This window comes from Herpailurus yagouaroundi, unplaced genomic scaffold (genome assembly GCF_014898765.1).
Source record: "Herpailurus yagouaroundi ecotype Mexico unplaced genomic scaffold, PumYag 162, whole genome shotgun sequence".
Taxonomy (NCBI): domain Eukaryota; kingdom Metazoa; phylum Chordata; class Mammalia; order Carnivora; family Felidae; genus Herpailurus; species Herpailurus yagouaroundi.
The window spans coordinates 75,596,564-75,619,879 of record NW_024412403.1 but is presented as its reverse complement, the minus strand read 5'-3'; the positions used below and the strand labels follow the sequence as shown (position 1 = coordinate 75,619,879).

Below are 23,316 nucleotides of genomic sequence, written 5' to 3'. Positions count from 1 at the left end.
AATGGGTAGACTGAGAAGACAAGTGACTTTACATCTAAGCCCGATGAACTCCCAACATTTAAAAGGTTGTTGGGGAGGAGGTGCCTGAAAAGGAGTGGCCAGCGAGTAGGAGTAAAGCTAGAGACTGCGGAGATTGAGGGCGTTCCAACAAGGAGGGGGTGTCAATGGTGTCAGATATTGCGGAGACAAAGAAAATGCGAATCGAAAAAACAAATGCCCACTGGAAGCCTTCAGGGCACTCGGTGAGGGCTGTTTCACTGAAGTGAGACAAATGGAAATCAGGTTGGTTTGGCTTTTAATAGAGGAGCTAGAGCAGGGAACTGGGGTCTGTCTTTCTCTCCTTTAAACTGACAGAGACTTGACTAGTGATTCCTGAAAAGAAAGGAGGAATTCAGAGGAAACAGGGATTTGCCTTTAAAAGGCAGAAGAGTACTTCCTTACTGTAATCTTACAGGGCTTGTGGAGGAGGGTGGGTGTCAATGCGGTAGGTAAGCAACAGCTTGTGTCCCTCTGATGGCTTCCATTTTCTCCCAAGAGTCGGAGGAAACAAGGAGAGATGTGGGAGGGTAGAGGTGGGTGGGGAACATCTGAAATAGTCCTAGCAGAGAGTGGAAGAATGAATTGATAAAAAGTAAGATGGCCAAGCTGTTTTTAGGGCCTAGCTGAGATGTCTGTCCAATTGGGTGTGACTTTCTTCAGTAGTGCTTCATTCCCTTGGTACAGGCTTAAAGTGATAATAAGGTTCATCCAGGGTTTGCATATTGCCAAACAAGTGTAACAGAAAGTCAGAGGGCAAGGGAGTTTAGAGTATTTGCAAAAGAGCCTTTAAGACTATGAACCAGGCTAACTAGGTAAATAGATAAGGTGGAGGCTGATAGGTTAGGGAGAAGATAGAAGTATCCATGACCTGGCTGTTCCTATAGGGCCAAAGATGGTTGTAGTGAAGGGGATTATGGTCTGAGAAGAAGATACTTGAATTAGTGATTATTGACAATAACTCTGATGTAGACGTAATCCTGTTTTAACAGATTAAAAAAACTGAGGCTTTGGTAAATTCATAATTTGCCCTTGATTGCACATGAGTAAGCAGTGAAACTGGAACTGGAACCAAAGTTTATCTGACTCAAAACACTAAGTGGCTGGCTATAAGGACAGGGTTGAAAGAAGTTTGAGCCAAGTGTTACGAAGCCGTGGGCTATTCCCCCAGTTGGTTTGGCTCTTGATTGTTTTATATCTGTAAGTGTAGTAATCTTAGTCTCCCAGCTAAAACTTTAGGATTACTATTTACTCTTTTCCTTGTCTCCTGTGTCTAGTCCATCATTCTGGTATCTGCCTTTCCCTTTCCTTTCTTAGTGCTGCCACCTCACTTTAGTGTCTTCTCTTGTATCTGTGCAACTGATACATGATCGCCTTATTCCTCCCCAAATTACCAAACACTGGGCGGCTTCAACGGGAAAACATTTATTTCTCACAGTTCTGGAGGCTGTGAGCTCTAAGATCAAAGTGCCGGCATATTTGATGTCTGCTGAGGAATCACTTCCTGGTTCCTAGGTGGGGGCATCTTTTTTCTGTGTCCTCACATGACAGAGAAATCTGTGCTCTTCATCTCCTTATAAGGGCACCCAACACATGGGCACATCCATGACTACAAATAAACCAAATTATCTCGCAAAGGCCTCACTTCCAAATACTTCATGTTGGGGATTAGGCTTCCACATACAAATTTTGGGGGGACACAAACATTCAGTCTGTAGGATGTTGCCTTTAATAACCTTCTTTCATTGCTGTTTGATTACTCTTACTTACTCTACTCAGAAACTTTCAGCCAGGTACTTTATGTGGTAATGATTTTTTCCTTAATTTCCATCCCTGGGCTGTCTCAGGATCATGAGACGTAGAGGAGAGACCAAAGAATAGCTGTTCTAAGCTGCTGGAATTTTTGTGTTTGAAAGCAGGTTTGCATTCATTTTGTTTTCACTTTTACTGCCAGTGAATAGCAGTTAATAAAATAAGTCTCTGCCTTTTTTCTTTTCATCTCAATTCCTTGGATTGGGATAGCCTGCATGTAGTAAATGAGAGGGAGGGCTCTGGAGTCCCACTGCGTCGGTTTGAATCTTCATATAAGTGTGCACTTAGACAAGTTGTGTGTGTGTGTGTGTGTGTGTGTGTGTGCCATCTTTTCCTTGTTGGTAGGATGGAGGTAATACTAATACTTTCATCGTAGGATTTTTAGCAGGATTAAATGAGGTAGCACATGCCGCAGCAGTGCCTGGAAATGGAGTAAGTGGTTAATGTAAGCTATGGTATGATGTCGTGTGCTTGGTCACATGCACCCATGTGCATTTTCTCTTGTGCATACTGCTCTTTTTATGTCGTTTCCTTCTCATTGTTACCCGGTCTGATCTTTGTCCCATTTTGGTTTTCTTTTCAGTGAGGTCTGCCAATCCTTAGTGAAACGTAGCTCTGGAATCAAAGGAAGCTTACCACTACAAAAACTGCATCTGGTTTCACGAAGTGTTTATCATTCACATCATCCTACCTTAAAGCTTCAAAGACCCCAATTCCGGACATCATTTCATCAGTTCTCCTCTTTAGCTAACCTTCCGTTACGTAAATTGAAGCTTTCTCCAATTAAATATGGCTACCAGCCTCGCAGGAATTTTTGGCCAGCGAGATTAGCTGCAAGACTCTTAAAACTTCGATATCTCATACTAGGATCTGCTGTTGGCGGTGGCTATACAGCCAAAAAAGTGAGTAGAACTTTCCACTGCTTTTCCAGTTATTTTAGCATGATTATTTGAAGGTCTTATAACACAAATTGTTTTTCTTTAGTGCAGTAGAATATTTAAAAATTTATGGTGTATCTCTACCATGTGCTAAATTAACGTTGCAAATAGGAAAATGCTCTTTGAATCTTGGTTATAATTACAGTAGGTGAGAATGGCCTAGTGGAAGGAGCACTAGGGTGGGGTGAGGTCACCTGGCTTTGATTTTCAGCTTGCCACTTAGTAGCACAGACAGGAAAGTAGGTGTCATGCTAACACAACCACTTTGGGGCAGCTTTGGGAGCAGAGGCAAGGTGTCCTGACCCCTGGTTTGTGTTTCTTCTGTTCCACAGTATTGTTTAGGTAAATCATGAAGCCTATTTGAAGTAAGAATATATTTTCAATTTTTACATTTTCCATATTTAGTAAAAGGATGCTTACATGTTCTATACGCTTGCCTACTAATTTGTTTTCAAAGGAACTGAGGCTATTTTGTTTCCAAAAATTTTGACCATAATGTATCGCTCTTTGTAGATTAGCATGTTTTAATTAGATAAATTAAGGTGGTTTTTCTTTATTTTTTGTATGACATTCAGAACATTCGATTGGCATATTTTCTTTTCTTTTAGACTTTTGATCAGTGGAAAGATATGATACCTGACCTCAGTGACTATAAATGGATTGTGCCTGACATTGTGTGGGAGATTGATGAGTATATTGATTTAGGTTTGTATCATCAACGTTAAAATACGTTTTTTTGGTCATATCTTCAGGAAAGAGAAATAGTGGTATTGAGATAGTTTCTTAACTCATGAGTTCACTGTGTAGCAGTTTTAATGATAAAAGTAATAGAATATCAAAGAAAAAACTGGTAGAAAAAAAATAACCCCTTCGCCCATCACTTTCACATAGCTACTACTATCCTCATGGACATTTTCTTTTAATTGAACCTAGTCTGTGTATGTGGTTATTATTTTAGTTTCCTTTTTAAAAGTTATATGGCAACAGTATATACTTTGGCTTCTTTTCCTGCCCAACACATTTGTTAGCCAAAGCAGCCTCTCTGAACATCACTTTCAGTGTTCTGTATTCTCACCCAGAGCAGATGCACCATAACCCACCTCACTAGTTACTTTTTATTGGATACCTTGGTGACTTCTACTTTTTGTAGCCAAGTCCCTCAAAGCCCGCTAGAGTCTGTAATAATTTCTTGCCATAGTCAGGTACTGTTCACCTTTTTCTATAATAGGTAGATTAGAAAAAAGTATATCTGATAGTTCTGATTGCCAGTATGTTATGATGATTTAAACAAAATTTTCTTTTAATGGAATTACTTTCCTCAGTCTTTTTTTTTTTTAGAGTTTGTTTAATTTCTTAGGTGCATATGGGGGTGGAATTACTCTCTACATGCACTTACAGCTCTTAAAGATAAAACCGTGCTGCACTGACAGAGGGATCTGCAGGAATCTGTAGCATTCTTTCCATGTTTTTCTAATATTCGTGAGGAGATTTTTTACCTTGATGTATTTGCCAGCACCACAGTGTGGGGCTTAGGGTCGGGTTCTGAAGCTGCACTGGCCAGCCTCAAGCCTGACTCCCTGCTTCTTTGCTGTTGTGCAGGCTCATCTACTTAACCTCAGTGCCCCAGTTCCTCACCTGTAAAGTGGGTTTGATGATAACTGTTCTGTAGGGCTGCCTTGAGGATTAAACAGGGGAGTGCCGTAACAGCATTTAGAATAATATCTGACATACTCTTTATTTTGAGAATATTTATGTATTTTAGTCCTCTGCAGAGAAAATTAAGAAAAGCGCATTCTAATTTAGAAGATACTGTACTGTTGTACCAAACTTTGACAAAATTGAGCGTCAAAATTTTCGTAAACAAAAATGAATACTTTGACCATTTTATAAATAAAACCAGCAAAAATAAAACCGAAGTTTGCCGTGGGTTCTTAGACAGTTATTTCCAAATGTTAACAAGTGTGAATTTTCTTAGGGTCTGTGAAAGGATGGAAAAAAGTAATGGAATTCTATTTTTTATTTCATCACTGTCTTCGAGTTTGGACCAGGTGTTTCAAGAGGTGTTTTTCTGTATTTTCTTTGATTCTTGGCCTCTTTGCTGTGACTTTCTCCTTAAAAGTACTTCTGATTCCAATACAGCATTAACATTGTTAATACAGTGCTTATAGTTCCTGGCATTTAACTTATAAATGAAAAGTTTCCATCTAAGCCATACATCTGGTGACTCTTTTTAAAAACATTTCATGGCCTGTGGAATATCATCACAATGACATATTGTTTCAGATACAACTATAGTTGTAATAGGGAGAAAAATAGAAAAATATTTTAAGTTTATATATGATGATTATTTCTATTTTGTCAGTGTTTTAATAGTCAAATTCTTATTTTGAGAATTTTGTTTGTTCTCCAGAGAAAATTAGAAAAGCACTTCCTAATTCAGACGACCTTGCAAAATTGGCACCTGACTTTGATAAAATTGTTGAAAGCCTCAGTTTACTGAAGGACTTTTTCACCACAGGTAAGGAAGGACCCGTTTGATCTCACTTAAAATGTCAGAAGACCCAGAGGAAAAATACTAAGATGTATTCATTTGTTTATTTGTATCTTTTAAATGAAAACATCTAGTACAAATGAAAAACAAATTTTTGAAAAAACAGATACACAAAGTTTTGTTGCTCAGTGGTTTTAAATTTTGGTTAGTGCAACAAAATGAAAATTTGTAAGGTTAAACATACTTGGCTTTAGTCAGTGAGGGAAAAAAACGATCTCTTGTTCCTGACAAGTAGGTTAGACTTCCTATGTGCTTGCTTTTCATAATTGGTTAGAACCGATTTGGTGATTTTAAAACAAATTTAATTATGATGGGCCGTAATGAGTAGAATTTACTAAGGTTGATCTTGGTGTATTTGCCCAACTCACACCCTATCATGATATAACTCAGATCTCAGACATTTGTTTGCTCATTCCTGTCAAATTTTACATTTCTATTTCCCCTTTTGCTGATTTTTCACAGGTCACAAATTGGTTAGTGAAGTCATAGGAGCTTCTGACCTACTTCTCTTGTTAGGTGTGTAAACAGACATTTTTGCTGACCTTAACATGCCTTTTAAATGCTTCTAATAAACTAGTTGCAAATAAATTGCAGACCAAATTTATGCTGCTTATGCTGAATTTTAAAACTCCAGAACTCTATTGGGCAAATTCCTTATCTTACAGGTGAAAATAATAAAATAATTATCTTGCAGTAAAACTAAAATTCCTAAATACGTTTCTATAAGATTAAAAGTATTAAAAAGAAAGTTTGTTTAACCAAAATATTTTCTTGAAATTGATCTGATCATTTCTGATAATTGAAATGAAAAGTAATTTTAGTTTGTTTCATCTGTCCTGTCACCCTTTGACATTTTAAATTTATTTTGTTACCATATGTGGTCTGTAACGGCAGTGATATAGGACTGAACTGTAAGTACTCTCCTGGAAAATTATCTTCATCAGAAATTGTCTTTTTTAATTGTAATTTTCAGTGATTTGTTTTTAAATAGGTTAAACATGTCCTATAATATTTACAAAGGTTTTTTTTGTGTAGGTTATCAATGTGTTCCTTAAAATAAGAATAGTTTTTTTCAAAAAAGTGGGTTTTATAAAAGTCCATTTGCCTTTAAATTAGACGTAATTTGGAATTTCGGCTGTTGATATCACTGGAGAATTTAAAGGACTGCTTATTTATCTTTAAGGTTCACCTGGAGAAACAGCATTCAGAGCAACAGATCACGGATCTGAAAGTGACAAGCATTATAGAAAGGTAAGTATAAGGGAGAATTCTTCACACAGGTAGTCTGAAAGTTAAAAAAAGTTTTCACCTACATGAAAGGTATGAAAATGGTAACATCTGAGGAGCAAATATAAAAGCATCTAAGTAGAGGTGTTGTTAATCTTGGTACAAAGTGAAAGGTATTGTGTGACAGTTCTGGAAATATAATTGGAGAAGCCCATTGCCTTCAAATATGTTGTGAAATATTAGTTTCAAGGATTGGCTTCAACAAAGGGTCTTGTTGTTAAATATGTGTGGGAAAGCTGATATAAATAAAACAAGCAGGCTTTTCTTTTCCTTGGGATTTCTCAGACCTCACATACTTATGTGTATTATAAATCCCAGGAGAAGTCAAAGTGTACTACAGAGTTTTCCAGATTTATTTAGCAACAGAACCCTTTTTTGTGAAATGTATTTTAGGGACTAATGTTTCATGGCACACGCTTAGGGAAATATTAAAGGAGTAGGAAATGGGTTATTAGGGGATAAATTGATTCTGTGACATTAATAGCAATTGTGTTTGGAGTTATTTAGGGTGTGTTAATTTCAATAGTTGTGTTAAAATCCATATGAAAGTTTTAGGAGAATTGCTAATTAAAATAACACATTCATTGCTCTATTTATATTCATATGTTAACTTGACATTTTCTTAGTCTTCATTTTTTCATCTTTTGGAATTGGTAAGTTAACTGATTCCTTGCAAGTTTTTCTTAAAAAAAATGTAGGTAAATAGATATTTGAAAAACATGTTCTATGAACATTTAAAAATTAAGTATGGAGTATGTAGCTTTTATACTGAAAGTTATTATGGTTTTTGTAAATTGAAAGGAAATAATTTTATGTTTATTTTGAAAGTGGAAAGAAAATACTTCCTATGTATAGGTTTCCATCTCTCTCTTTGTCCTTTATCTTTGAACTTTTTATATGATATTCCAAGTTTAAATTCTAGTATTTCAAAAGATTTTTCTCTTGCCTTTTAACTAGATCTTTCTTTTGGAGAAAACTTATTTTAAAATGTGTGTGTATGTGTGTACATGTGTTTGCCTTTTAAGTTGATACCTTTTCCATTGGCATTTTTTTTTTTAATTTTTTTTTTTCAACGTTTATTTATTTTTGGGACAGAGAGAGACAGAGCATGAATGGGGGAGGGGCAGAGAGAGAGGGAGACACAGAATCGGAAACAGGCTCCAGGCTCCGAGCCATCAGCCCAGAGCCCGACGCGGGGCTCGAACTCACGGACCGTGAGATCGTGACCTGGCTGAAGTCGGACGCTGAACCGACTGCGCCACCCAGGCGCCCCTCCATTGGCATTTTAACGAAAGGAACACTTGACTATTCATGCTACTGGGGGGAAAAGTTTTAATAGAAATTAGCCTATTATGCACAGCTTATTTCAAACCAAAGACTTGGCCCTTAATGCAGGTAGATTTTATATGTAGAGAGGCACTAATCTAAGGGGGAAAGGAAGCTCTCTTATAGGATTAGCGGTGTGGTTTCTTTTTGCCTAGATAAAGTAGGCGAGGTCTGCCTCTGGTATTCTCTGGTATGGTCTAGGATCACTTTGGTGAATGAGAAACCTGTTTCAGGGTCTAACTCACATAATTTCCTTAAAATCCTGCTAAAGTGCTGAATGAATACTTGACAAATGATGAGTAGCTCTGCAATATAGAATAGAGTGGATCACTGGGAATTTAATTATATTCACAGATTTTATTTTATACAGTAGACATGAAAGCAAATTTATTGCTTTATTTCATAATTTACTTGAAGGTAAATACCCTCATATACTATTTCCTTTTAACTTTTCATACTTTATGATGATTATGTTGCCCATTAAAAACCTAGCAATTATTACTAAATCTAGAGTTTTAATTAGGCTGTTTTCAATACAGGCTAAGTTAAATTGTAGTCAATGCTAGTATAAAAATTTACTATACAGAAAAGTATTTCCAGCCTCAACTAGTGGTTTTAAATTCTGTTAATGTGCAGCATTATGTGTTTCAAGGCTTGACTTTTATCTGTAATACTTGAAGATGATGAACCACTCAGGCAAGATGCAAATAAACTGACTTTAGTAGACTTGTCTACAAATTAATGGCTGAATATGAGCACGGAAGGAGAGACTTTCTTCGCAGAAGTCTTTTTGAAATTACTCTAAAATGTTAAGTTTGAAAATTTGAGTAGTAGTCACAGGTGGTAGGATGACATCCAGAGATTAGTTGATACTTTTTTGATGGTTCAGAATGTTGTCTGAGAGTCCCAGATAGAAGGTGGTATTTAGAGTTTGAATACACTAAGCAGTCATGCATTAGCTTAATGGTTGTCTGGTTTGTACCAAAATTTCTGGCCAGATTTATACTAGAAATGTAAAAGTAAATGTGAATCCGATTTCTTTTTTTTTTTTTTTTAAGTAATAAACTGAAAACATTTCTACAACTAGAACTAAAAAAGGAAATTTGTCCTTTCTGATAGAAGAACACATGTGGAGAGTGTGGGCAGATAGAAGAAGTTAGGACCTGCGAAGTCAACTGAAGCAAGAGTGATAGAATTGAGAGCACACACATGTCAGATTGTTTGAGTTGAGTCCAACAGAATGGATAACACTGTGACCTGACTACCTGTGGCTCCCAGTTTGGGGTCACTAGACTTTTAGGCACTCTGGAAAAGTTGTAATTGAGGTCTTCAGAAAGTCTAAAAAAGCAGAAGACATGTATTTCTGCGTAATATTGCACCAGCTACCATAAACATCAGTTTCTTTGACTTTGTCTGGATCTATATCCATTCAGTTTGTAGACAGTAGGTATGTCTATCATGTTGACCAGAAGTTCTGGTATGTATTATCAGTAAATTAAAAACTGGAAAAATATTGAAAACCCTTTTCAAGGAATGTTTTTCGTTAATCAGAAATTTTAAAATTTGTGTCCACTGGAGAAAAATATTAGAGCCCTTCGTGAACTGAATAATATCCTTGAGACCTGGAGACCTTCAGAACTACCTGAAGGCAAATTGAAAATTGAAGTGGTGAGCCTATTTTAATGAATAATTTGTAAATCTGTAGATTTCCTTATGTTGATCATAACATAGACAGGTGACAGGACCACTTAGTGAATCTTCTGTTTTAGATTCGGTAAGATTGTCTGTTCTAGTGAAAATTAAATGAGACATTATATTTGTGCTTTTGTTTTATCATGTTTCTGATAGCTCATGAACATTTCACAGAAGTAAGCAACATGGTCATTCTGAAGATTACAAATACATTTATAGTTTATGGAAAATATTTGAAGGACCTTTTAAAAGTCCAAATCATGAAGGGTGGAATTATTATTTTAAATATAATTATTAGACAGTAATTAAAGTTCTTCCTTTTTACATGTTATGCTAATTCCTTTTTTGTGGCTTTATTTCTCTTGTACCTCCCAGCTGAAATCTCTGTCTTCCCTCTTCTAATTTTTACTCATCCTTAAAGCCTAGGCTCTGTTGTCCCCTTCGTGAAGCCTTCCATAACCATTTTAGTTCCATTAATTATACTCTAAAGAATGAAAACAGATGCCAGAGGAAACACTATTTACTTTGGTTTACATTCTTTAATGGCCTATTTCTGTCATAAAATCTCTGTCCTCAGAACACCGAGGATAAAGCAGAGCTTTTAGCAAAATTGACACAGCAAAAGAGAGGCTAATTGAAGTAAATGAACTTCATGCCAACTGGTAGGCCCCCAAATTTTATATAATAGGTGTTTTGATCTGATCACCTGTGAATTTCTCTTGGCCTTTGATATTGGGCACCTACTGAGGAGAACAAGAATGTGACAGTGGTACATGTCCTTGGTGTTCTAAACTGTAATGAAGCAGTGTTGCTTAAGTAGGATTTACATTTCTAGGACTCCTCATGCAACAAATACTGTAGTAACTTGGGCAAAATGAAATTCTCACAACCAATATCATCAAGTAACCACAGATCAGTAAACTTGTTTCCTGAGCAGCTAAGTAGCAACTGTACTAGGTTAGACTCTTAGCCAGGAAGCCAACCCACTTGTGCACTAGAGTGTGGTAGTTGGGAGGCAGAGGGATCAGAGGAAGAAAAGCCAGGAAAATCTGCCTGAAAAAAAGTGGAATGGCAAACCAGGCAATCTTACTTTATTGCTTCATAAGCACACTGTGCTTTTATGTCATTTAAGAAACATTAAGTAAGTATATACTGTGTACATAATACTGTTTTTAGGTGACAATTTAGAACAAAAGGGATTTGGCAGAAGTTGTAATATTGATAGTAACTATCGGTAATAGACTGATTTGTTCATCTCAAAATTATCCATTGTAGAAATTGTCCAAGTATTAAAATAAGAAATGGTATTTCTGAACTGAAGCAAGGTGGATGATCCAAATGGAAAGATGTATTTCCTTCTGCTATCCATTAATTGACCTTTTTCAGTTGGCCATAAATACCTTGAGCAGAGTTATGTATTAGTGGGAGGGGAAAAATAGGAAAATAGTTTTGTTTTGTTTTTTAATTTTTTTTTTCAACGTTTATTTATTTTTGGGACAGAGAGAGACAGAGCATGAACGGGGGAGGGGCAGAGAGAGAGGAAGACACAGAATCGGAAACAGGCTCCAGGCTCTGAGCCATCAGCCCAGAGCCCGACGCGGGGCTCGAACTCACGGACCGCGAGATCGTGACCTGGCCGAAGTCGGACGCTTAACCGACTGCGCCACCCAGGCGCCCCAGAAAATAGTTATTTTTAACTAATCAAATAGAATTATTCAAATTTTGAAAAGTAGTTTAATGCCTAGGAGTATTTTTGAATGGAAGGGGAAAGAAGTCTTCACTTTCATAAAGTTCTTTTCTGGACCCAAGTTACTTTTAAAACTAATAAAGCAGGGTTGGCACACTTTTCTTTTTTTTTTTTTTTTAAATTTTTTTTTCAACGTTTATTTATTTTTGGGACAGAGAGAGACAGAGCATGAACGGGGGAGGGGCAGAGAGAGAGGGAGACACAGAATCAGAAACAGGCTCCAGGCTCTGAGCCATCATCCCAGAGCCCGACGCGGGGCTCGAACTCACAGACGGTGAGATCGTGACCTGGCTGAAGTCGGACGTTTAACCGACTGCGCCACCCAGGCGCCCCGGCACACTTTTCTTTAAAGGGCCAGGTATCTTACGTTTGCAGGCTTTAAGGTCTCTGTGGACTATTCAGGCAGCCCATCTTCTTAGTAGTTCAAATATGCCTTCTGATGTGTTGTACTGTTACCATTTTCTTTTTTTAAATGTGGATTGAACCTGATGGGATCAAAGCCACTTTGGAAATAGCTAGACCATCGTGTCAACAGGATGGTATCAGGTGTAAACTGTAGTCACACTGTCTGCATTCAGATCCTGTCCTTCCTGCTTTCTGAGCTAGGTGATCTTGAAAAAGATCAAACTCTTTGAGTTACTGATTTCCTCTTTTGTAGAAGGGGGAAACCCTACTGGATAGGATTGTTTTGAGAGTTTTGTAGCCCTTTAGCACAAAATCTGCACATAATAAAAATTAAGGTGATGTTGATGACCATGATCTTTATTACCTTACAATTTGAATTATTCCATCAGTTAATTGCCTATTAACATTATTTGATTAATTTCCTCCCCGTAATTTCCGTGGAGTCTGTTCTGAGGACTGTGAAAACTGGGAAAATAGATCAGCGGGCTGATGTGTAGCTTATTTACAGAATACACATTTGTTCCAAAACCCAATTTGGATTTTATACTGGAAACTTTGTGTGCATTATTAGGTAAAAGTAGGTCATAATTTGATTCATTCAAGGAGCAAACATGTGCTCAGCCCTAATTTAGGTATCAGCTGTAACACATACCTAAAGTGTCAGACGTTATTCTAGGTGCTACATAAACATACGAACGGGATAAGGGTCCAGCTCTGCTCTAATGTTTAAAATACTGTTAAAAATATAGTGTCTTAAATGTGTTCACATATAAATGACAAATAATTTTAAAGTGTCTTAAAATCTTTCCTATCAAACTCATTAACTTTTAGATTTTCACAGCGTATTCAGTTGATATTTTGGTTTTTGGAGTTATCACTGATTTTCTTGACCTGATGTTATAATTTTTTAAAAGTCTGACAATACTGTACGTGAAATACGAGACTGGAAGAGCTGCAGTGTCAAATTGGCAATAACTCTTGAGAGAGTGTATCATCTGTAGTTGTTCGTTGTTTATTTTTACTGTTTATCATTATTTACAATTACTATGTTTTATATTTAATGTATATGATTTTAACATAATTACATGCTGTTTCTTGAGAGAAAACTATCTGAGCTTGGGAAGATATTTATTATATTTTGTCTGTTTAAGGAATGTGTCTTGCATAGCAGTTACACACATTTCTTTCCCTTCCTTATTCCACATGGCCTTAGCTCAGAAGCTGTATAGCCTGTAGCCCATCACTCAGTATTTAGGGTGAGATTTGATGTCCAAAATTGGATAGAGGTAACCTCCTTTAGTCATGTAATATAGTGTGAATAGTTTTCTCTGTGTCTAATTCTTGTTTTCTTCCTACTTTTTTTAGGAGGTAACAGTTAATTTCAGCTATCTTCACATAACAGTGCTTCAGTAACAGACTTGGAAGGAAAGTGAAGTGTTACTAGAAAGAGGGTGTTTTCTTATAATGTAATAGATATTAAGTATTAGCCATATAATTTGTATGTAGATAGAAGCAATGGATTAGGGAAGGATGTTTAAGCTGTAAGTAAAAAAAAAATCTTGTACCTGATAGACCAGCAAGCATAGTTAAGAAATGTGGAATATTTGCTCACTACTTTGACATCTTATAGAGTACTGGTGGTATGTTAATTAAAGCCTAGGTACACTACTATATAAGCCAGCACAGGAAACCTTTAAAAGGGTATTAATTTGAGACATCTAAACACTCGGATGATTAGAAGTTGTTATGGTAAATGACTAAAAATAAGTTGGATTATTCTTCTTTCTGCTTCATGAAAAGCAATGATACAGAAAATGAAAAAATGACAGATAATTAGGTAAATGATGAGGGTAGTCAGTTGGCATTGTCTTTCTTTGATAGATGTATCAATGACCATAAAGTATTAACTTAAAAGAGATATCTTTAAAGGTAGCCACAGGTTTTTATAAATACATTTTCTGCTATTGAATTTGGAAACATGTTGACAGTTCAGTTGTGTTACTTGCCATTTTGATGTTCTCTCACTTGTCATATAGAAATATCAACTAGTCTCATCCTTTGATTTATAGTAAGTCATCCAGTTTCATTATTGTTGGCATGGCCTAATGTATTAAAACTAAGAGTCAAACAAAAATTCCCCAATTATATGCTAATACTTTCCCTTAATTTAAAATGCTTTACTATAATAGTACCTATCCTATTTGTATTTGCTTCTTTTCTGGAAAACTTTTATTTATAGAAGTCTTTGGCTTAATAAAGTAAGTTATTAAGCCCCTGGATGAGTCTACTAATTAAAATTTGAATGTAATGTTAACCAGTATTTCAAGAAACTTCCTAGTTGTATTATATAAAATGTAATATTTTGGGCAGTTATTTTAAAAAGCTCTGAAGCTATTTGAAACTCCCAATGTAGGTTATTTTAATGAGTATTAGTTTTCCTAGCTCTTTCTATTTTTATAACTTGGTAAAAATTGAGTTCATTGTTTTCCCAGAACACTCTTCCTGTGCAGATTAAATAGTGACTTCATTCACTGAGGTGTCTAATTGAGAAAATATTAGGCTTGTGACATTTTCAATTCTTTGTTGTCTTTTTCTCTGTTGTCATTTCTTGAGGGCTATTATCTAATAGGCCAGCAATTAAAAATACTATACAGAAAATGACATGTATTGGGTATTCTGCCACATGTAAATACATTGTGATAAAAATTACATTAGTTAGCATGTCATGATTTTTAAGTGGAATGAATTATAAACATATAAATGTTGATTATGTTGTACACAGGTCCAAACTAGGTTTTGTTTCATTTTAAATTTTCATAATAACTGTATTATTTCCAAATCCTAACTATGTTCTTTTATAGTGCTTTTGCTCTAGTAATTGATATATTCTTAGAGGCTATTTTTACTGAATGTCAAAACAGCTCATAAAAAGTGAAAATTCAGTCAGACTGCTTATTTTATGTTGTATAAAGTTAAAACAGTGCCTCAAACATTATTTGTTAATTTGCAAAAAAAAAAAAACAAAACAAAAAAACAACTAAATTTTAGTCAGATAAGCTTGTATGTATAGGCATGTAGAATATATGAATTAATGTAAAACCTTGATTAACTTGATGCTTGGAAACTCAAATTAATAGTTTTGAGGGGCTATGGTCTTTAATTGAAGACATCAGATATCAAAGAACAAATACATAATAATTTAATAATTAAACTATGATGTATTCTCCATTCAGTTTTATGAGAATTATGGTTGACAATTAACAGATTTTTTCCCCCTTATGTTTCAAGTCAGGAGCATACACTAGTTCATATTGGCAATTCAGAACTAAGGGTTGAGGTAATCAGTTGTTAACTGCAATGCCACTTTCCTTGAGCATTCCAGTTAGTCTAGGTTTTACTGTATATTAATATTATACATCTGGCTCACTTTGTTCAGCCGACAGCCACATTGCATTTTCTTTTCACTTTTTAAACCCTGCTGTTTTATATTTCTGAGACATCTAATTTTACTGAGGGGGAAAATGGAAACGTGGTACAGAGCCCTATTATATGGTGGCTTTCTAAAGGTACATAAACGTGTTTCCATTTTTGTTGTAAGCTATCCCTTCTTCCCTAACTTACATCTGTTCCTTGCTTGTGCCCTTTGGTTTAACATTGTTCTCCTCCCCAATTTTCCTCTTCTCCTCATTGTAAACTCATGGCAGGGTCTGCTTGGTGAGCTCATTCTCTTACAACAGCAAATTCAAGAGCATGAAGAGGAAGCGCGCAGAGCCGCTGGCCAATATAGCACAAGCTATGCCCAACAGAAGCGCAAGGTGATGGATGGTTTAAGGGGGCTACTGATGTGTTCACACTAATCAGCCATTTCAGCCAAGATCATGTCATCTTAATACCTTCATGGACTCCAATTATGAGTAATTATTTTTGACACAATAAAAATTTGAAAGATATATAATACAAATATGTAACTTTCCTAGAGTGGATAAGCAAATCCAAAATGTTAAACATAGAATTTATTTTCTGAAATGAGATGATCTGTGAGGGAGCACGGATTTGTATTTAGAAAAGAATTATGAATTGTGATTTACTTGGCCCAGTTATTGAGTCATCCTAGGTTTGTAGCCCACTTATCTGTGGTTCTCCCAAGTTTTCATTTCTAAAATGTAAGGGATTACTGTGGATGACCACAATTTAAATTATTTAAACAATGAAAATTATAGTCTTAGTAAAATGAATCAGCAGAAAATACTGTTATTTCTTACAGAAGAAAACTGTTTTGATGTAAATTTTGGGCAAAATTATTCTTATATACCTTGATCAACTCATTAAGTTTTTCCACAGTTGTGAAGTCAGCACAAATAAATTTTCACCTCGGATGACTGAAGGATTGAACATTGGAAAGTTGATATAATTGAGGTTGCTAAAAAACAGATTCTAATAAAAGTCAGCATAAATCTATATAAATGTTTGGTTATTGGTACAGTCAAGAAGTCCTTAAAAGTATGCTTTCAGCTGCTACATGATCTTATGGTGTAGATCTCAAGGTTAATGTTCTGAAGGGGCTTGAGTCAAAATGCAATGAATGTAATGATTTTAAAGTTATATTCTGAGATCTTAACATCAGCTTAATTATGTTGCATATATTAGATCAGGAAAGTTTTAAAGTCGTATACAGATTTTATTCAGGAAAAGAAATTCAGCCATTTAATTAGGTTCCTGTAGGTTCTGATACTGAAGTTACCCAATACTATAGATAACGATTGAATGCAATAAATTTGCTTACTAACCTTATTGCATTTGGTGATGGTAATATTTGAGAGTATGCCTCATAGTTTCATTTATCTTTTCAGTGTCACTTCCTGGCTTTTCTCAATTCCAGGGCTGTGGAATCAACTCCTGTATATTTAGCTTTCAGTGAGCGAACAACATAGGTGGAAACAGAAAATAAGTTATTTTCCTGTTTGGTTAAGTTAAAGTAGATGTGTTAAACCAAGGAAGGGCGTATTTTAAATTGTGCTTTAGCATTCTCTGTTCTGTATTTTGTTGAAGTGCCATTTAAATATTCTAACAAATTGGATGCTTAAAGCCAACCATCTGTTCCTTAGCTTTGTTACAGAAAGAAGGCAAAGGAACTACTATATTCTGGTATGTTAGTTAGAAATATGGATAGCTCTAGCTGCAAGTTGTTCTTGTTTTTTCATAATGGTAAAAGAATTTGAAATGAGTCCCATAGATCTGCCTTCCATTTTAAGATTTTAAGATACAGTTTAAGATTATCAATATACTTTTGAACCTGATGTTTTAAGGGATATTAGTAGTGAATAATGTTCGTTTTCTACATTGCCCAAGTTTGATGTTCATTTGAGGCCTGCTTTCTAGCCTGCTTTCAGGTTTAGTGATACCATTTAATTTCTGATATTTTCAGATTATTCATTTAACCATTTTATTCCTCATTTCCCCCTTTTGTAAAATAGCAACTGATAGGACTGTACCTCTGTCTGTTTTGTTTATTAAGGCATACTTAGGAGAGCACCAAACAGTCTGACCCACTTTGGAGTTGTGTGAAAGTAAATGGAACTTTAAAAGCAATTCCTGCTCTTCTATGATGATGTCATACTCCTTACTGCATCTTCCCCCGATTCCCCCTGTAGTTGGTACACAGGTGACTTTTCAGCCCTTCACTGTCCTCATGATCCCAATCCTAATTCATGAGATTTATAGCATTCCTCTGGGTGTGTGAGGTTTTCTTGAGGTACAAAGCCACAGCTTTTTGTTGATTTTTAATCATCCTTCCTTACCTTCTTGAAATGTAAGTAGGCCTTCATTTTTTATAGTAGCAGCTAATAAACTGTCCCTGTAGCTCATGCAGGGGCGTACACGTACATGGAAATGTTTGCGAGTCCCTTATATGTATATTTTGCTATTTCAGAATGGCCGCAATGGCTTAGTAGGAAGAAATAATTAAAATTTAAAAATCAGGCTTCGTTTTGTGAGGAGCTAGTAAAGGTTTTTCTCTTTCAGCTTTAGCTTGTTTCTGCGGAGGATTCCGCTCTTTCTCCATCAGTTTCACAGCCCTGGAATTGTAGAAAAGCTCTGGTTTCAAGACCATTGATACCCATTTCTGTCAGGGTGAGTTTTAAATTTCATAATGCAAACAGTATGTTAAACAACAGGGCAAGAACTGAACTCCTGTCGTAAGTAGCTGAATTTTACCAGCAAAGTGCATCAACATTAAATATACTGACTGCCAGTTAAGATATTGAATAAGTGATATGTGAAAAATAGCATGTGCTGTTCCCTTAAGAAAATATGTAAAAGTATCTTCTTGGTATCTTTAATATTTATCTTGTAAACCTAAAGGTTTTCATCTTGTTTCCTAGAAAATGTGAGGTCTAATTCTTGACTCCACCACCACCTGTCTTTTAATACGATGTTACTTTTGATGTTCCATTAAACCAAGCAGATAGGAAGCATATTGATAAAACTGTGCATGAGTCATGCCTAACACTTGCGCCAGAAAGGGCAAGTGATAAATCTAAATACTCCTAAAAATCTGAATTTATAAAAATCTTAACAGTCATCATTACTAAATTCTAATATTAGCATAAAGATTGTTATTTGTAATATTCTAGTAACCTTATATCCTTTTAACCTTTTATATACCCTTTTTATTTTACCAAATCACCGAGTTAGCCTTTTATAGTCCTTGGCTTACAGTAAGCATTCTAACTTTTTGTGTAATTGTATTAGTTTCTTAACTCTTGCCCCAGATGTAGACTAACACTGGATTTTCTATTGTAATTAAGGACATATTGCATGAAGTCATGAAATATTCACATTCAAAACTAAAACAGTTTATGCTAATACTGTTTATATAATTTCATAATAATAATTTAGCTAGTGTCAGATGAGCATTTAATGGAACAGAATTAATTCAAGTACCTTTTAAAATGAATTGGGAATTTAATATGCATAACATTTTTATGAGTGCATTATTACAGTATGATGGCATGCCACATGAAAACAATATGGAAGAATTTATTTCTTCATTGGTCTTCAAGATTTTGTTCTTTGGGTTGTTGGTTCCTCCCCAACTTGCTTGTTTCCTCACATTTTAGGCGACTATTAATAATTCTTGTCCATTTTATACAAACACAATCAAATGAGAAAAGTTCTCTTCATAAGTGTCTGCTTGCTATATAAGAATGAGAAAACAGCAATACAAAATTTGTTTTATATTCTCTTTTCTTCTAATTACTGAATCACATTTGGAGATTTTTAGGCATAGACTTTTAAGGAAAAAATAATATACTTACCATTTGTAGCAAGCATTGTCATTTTTATTTACAAGAAATTTCAGGATTATTTTGGGAAAGTATTTGGAAATAGGAATTAAAACTGCAAAGTAAGTTTTTATTGTATGGATTAAGAGTTACTAATATCTACCTCAAGAAGCAAATCATTTAAAATTTTTTCGTATATATTTGCTACCATGATATCTTGATTGCTTGAATAGCCATTGAATGAAAGTGAACAAGGACTTACATGAATTTTACCTTGAGTTTTGTCTCCTATGAAATAAATTCATGTTTACAAGTTTTAATTATTAGAAATTAGATCATTCTTTTCAAAGACTGAGTATGGCAACTTTACCTCACCAAGGAGTCAAAGCACAGTTACATGGATTTGCCATAATTGACATCATTTTAATTAAAATTTATCATTGCGTTTCATATTTAGAATTGTATTGTGACTATAGTCTGATAATGCAGTAAAGTTCTATGTTGTTTTGGGGCATCTTATCTTAGAGTTATCAGCATTAATAACAATTGGAAGTAGTTTCCACAATAGCTGTAGATTTTATCCTACTTTTGTTTTATATTTCAATCAATTTTAGTTGCTTTACTCAACTTTATTGCTACTGATGCATTCACTGTATTATGGGTTAGCAGATCTTGTACTGGAACTGAATTTAAAAACCAGCATCAGGCTCCACGTAAAGCTCTGAAAAGACAGGGTCTTTGCATTTATTAAATACTTCCCTACTTATAGAATAGAAAGGCGTAATATATGCTTAAATATCACTATGACCAATGAATTTCGTCAGTAGCTATAAATGATAGCCTAGCCTGTATAAGTTCCCTGAACACATTCTGTAGGTATCTGTGCCCTTTTTCTCCAAGCATCAAATGCCTGTCCTTGAGAACAAAACAGCCTACGAAAATGGTAGTGACCATGTGTTGGTCTCTTCATTTTATAACAACTCATTCATCAGAAATCACTAGAATAGCATCCTGAAAGTGATTGCTTTTTAAGGCTTTTACTTATGAATACAGTTATGAAATTTTGATGAGCAATTGTAGTGAATATAGTTTTTTTTACTTTATTCATTAATCACTTGATTTAAAATGTGCTTTGATCAAATATGCAGATAAAGTCAGTATTTATTTTCAAAAATACTTTTCAAAAAATTTAACGTAGTGCCCATTTTACATAAATCCATTTCTCTGGAAATAAAATTAATTTATTTTAAATGTTTAGGTTACAGACAAAGAAAAAATTGACCAGCTTCAAGAAGAACTTCTGCATACTCAGGTAATTCTGATGAGTAGAAAGAACCAGGGACTTTATGTTATAGTCTTAAATTTGGTGATGTGGAAATTTTTTTAAGAAAGCAAAATTTGGAGTGGTTTGATGATACACCCTTATTAATAAATGTAAAAAAAAGTGCAAAAGCAAATTGATCAGGAATTTGGTAAGTGTGGTTAACTCCTTCTATGTAAAGACCTGTTTTTTAGTGAATCTTGTGCTTCTAATTTTAAAGAAACACTGCTATGAAAAACAAAAATGAGGGAAAATGACTCATCCTTATGTAAACCATTTACATTGACAGGCTAATTAATGTAAGTAGTAAGAAACCACAGTTTAAGAAACCACAGTTCTCGGGGCGCCTGGGTGGCGCAGTCGGTTAAGCGTCTGACTTCAGCCAGGTCATGATCTCACAGTCCGTGAGTTCGAGCCCTGCGTCAGGCTCTGGGCTGATGGCTCGGAGCCTGGAGCCTGTTTCCGATTCTGTGTCTCCCTCTCTCTCTGCCCCTCCCCCGTTCGTGCTCTGTCTCTCTCTGTCCCAAAAATAAATAAAAAACGTTGAAGAAAAAAAAGAAATTTAAAAAAGAAACCACAGTTCTAGTCAGCCCTCAGTATCTTTTTCCTTTACTTCTCTAAATCCCCAAAATAGTCAGATAATGCCTTCTCTAAATGTATTTCTGGCACTAATTTGAAAATCTATTCTCCGATAGTTGGTTATAAAGCTACTATTATTTTAAAGACATGTTCTATTCAGTGTGATGAGTAGGTATATTCTAGTGCAAAATTGCCCTATCACCCACTTCATCATTAGTTATAGTATTATGATTATTACTATTTTATAATGTAATATAAACAACTGTAGTATATAACATATAGTATAATTGTTATTTTACATAGATAACAATGATATACAATAATTAAGGAGGTTTTGTTTTAAGTTAAAACTTGTTTTAAAGAGCTTTCTTTTTAGGGGAAAAAAATACAAGGGGCAACCTAGATAAAATTAAACAATTAGTATATTTTTGGTCACAGATTTTCTTAATATCTGTGGTTGATTTCCTTGATATCTATGCATTGATCTTTATGCCAGACCATACCATATAATCACTTGTGCTCTGGCCATCACCCTGTGTATTTTTAAATACTTCCCAGCCAGGCAATTCCAGTCTTCAATTCAGCTAGAGTTTAAGAATCATTGGTCTCAAAATGTGGTCTCTGGAGCAGTAGCAACCAGTATCCTTTGGGAACTTGTTAGAAATACAAATTATTGACCCCTTCCTAGACCCCCTGAATCAGCACTCTAGAAGTAGAACCCAGTAATTTTTCTTTTCAGAAGCCCTCAAGTGATTCTGATGCATCCTTAAGTTTGAGAACTGTTGGTCTAGATCTTTGGAAGACCACTCAGTAGCATGTCTCTGCAGGATGGCTATAGATTGGCACATGTACCAAAGAATGGTTCCATCCCCAGAAAATGTAGACCCCAAAATTAATTCCATATTTATAAAGAAATGAGCCAGTGGAAATCCTACCACACTTGTATGTCCATTGATATCAACTCGACTTGAGCGATTTGTAGTGTCAGCCACAGGGTATTGACAAAAACACTGTATGAAAAATTCCTGATGTAATAAGCCATGGGGTTATCTGTATTACTGAAATGCAATAGAAACATAATGCAAGCCGCGTGTGTAGTTTTAAATTTTTACGTTACAAAAAGGTAAGAAGGAATAGGTAACATATTTTTAATGATGCATTTTATTTAACCCAGTAGATCCCAAATTAATATTCTTTAAACATGTAATTAGTATAAAAATATTAATGAGGTGTTTTATTTATATACTGAATTGTAAAAATCTGGTGTGTATTTTACCCTTAACACTACATCTCAGTTCAGACTAGCCACATTTCAAAGTGCTCAGCAGCTATAGTGGCTAGTGGCTAACATATTAGACAACAAAGATTTAATTCTGCCATAATTTTGTTGTATATATTATTACTACATGTAAATGAATAAGTGTGTTTAAAATAAAAAGTTTATAGTAGAATCTAGCCTCTAGTTCTACTTGTTTCATAGTACAGAGTCCTACTGCAGAATATGCTTTTTTAAAATTTGACTCAAGTTTAACATTCTCTGAGGACAGGGCCCTGACTTCCTGTCATTTATTTACTTCATTCTGAGGAGATTACACCAATCTAAAAATTTTCCTAAGGATTCTTTTCCATTTTATTAAAAAAAAAATTTTTTTTTAACATTTTATTTATTTTTGAGACAGGGAGAGACAGAGCATGAACAGGGGAGGGTCAGAGAGAGGGAGACACAGAATCTGAAACAGGCTCCAGGCTCCGAGCTGTCAGCACAGAGCCTGATGCGGGGCTCGAACCCACAGACCACGAGATCGTGACCTGAGCCAAAGTCGGCCGCTTAACCGACTGAGCCATCCAGGCGCCCCTTCTTTTCCATTTTAAAAGGCATGATATTATAAGTTGGATGTAAACATTCTGCTGGTTGGAGAGAGAAGTAATTCTTAATAGTTTTCTGAACGTTGTTAATGTTTAGGCAAGAAGTAATATTATACCAACTGAGGTGACCAAGTAGGAAAGAATCACATGTATTTGAGAAGAACAGCGTGTAGCTAAGCATCTGCTTTGACAAAACAATCTGTCTTGTTTTGTCAAATGTATTTGTCAATGTATTAGTCTTCTTTAAATCTGCTTTTATATCAGTATTTTAAAAATTGATGTATAATTTCCAGCCACGGAAACGTAACCAAAATTTGGACAGTTTAAGCTCTTGACTCTGACCTATATTCAGAACTCTGTGACCTTGGATAGGCTACCAAGTGTCCCTAACCTCTGGCCCCTAACTTTTGTCTCCTGTAAAGACTTAAGGACACTAATGCTGTTAAAACATTCAGTATCAGGCCTGTCAGATA

General features: G+C 35.2%; 1 protein-coding gene across 7 annotated transcripts in view; it reads left to right on the top strand.

Annotated features, from left to right (window-relative positions):
* The window catches only part of OPA1 (OPA1 mitochondrial dynamin like GTPase), an 87,024-nt gene that overhangs the window by 3,964 nt on the left and 59,744 nt on the right, over nt 1–23,316 (top strand). For 4 of the 7 annotated variants that reach the window (XR_005793358.1, XR_005793359.1, XM_040484953.1 and 1 more), the window contains exons 2-8: nt 2,432–2,750; nt 3,395–3,491; nt 5,197–5,304; nt 5,800–5,853; nt 6,521–6,588; nt 15,499–15,609; nt 20,336–20,389. Coding sequence is in view for 5 of the 7 variants with exons in the window: in XM_040484953.1 (XP_040340887.1) it covers nt 2,432–2,750; nt 3,395–3,491; nt 5,197–5,304; nt 5,800–5,853; nt 6,521–6,588; nt 15,499–15,609; nt 20,336–20,389 (811 nt within the window). In the remaining 2 variants the exon portion in view is untranslated. The remainder of the gene's footprint in view (nt 1–2,431; nt 2,751–3,394; nt 3,492–5,196; nt 5,305–5,799; nt 5,854–6,520; nt 6,589–15,498; nt 15,610–20,335; nt 20,390–23,316) is intronic. The other 3 variants (XM_040484955.1, XM_040484957.1, XM_040484958.1) reach the window with 3 other exon arrangements.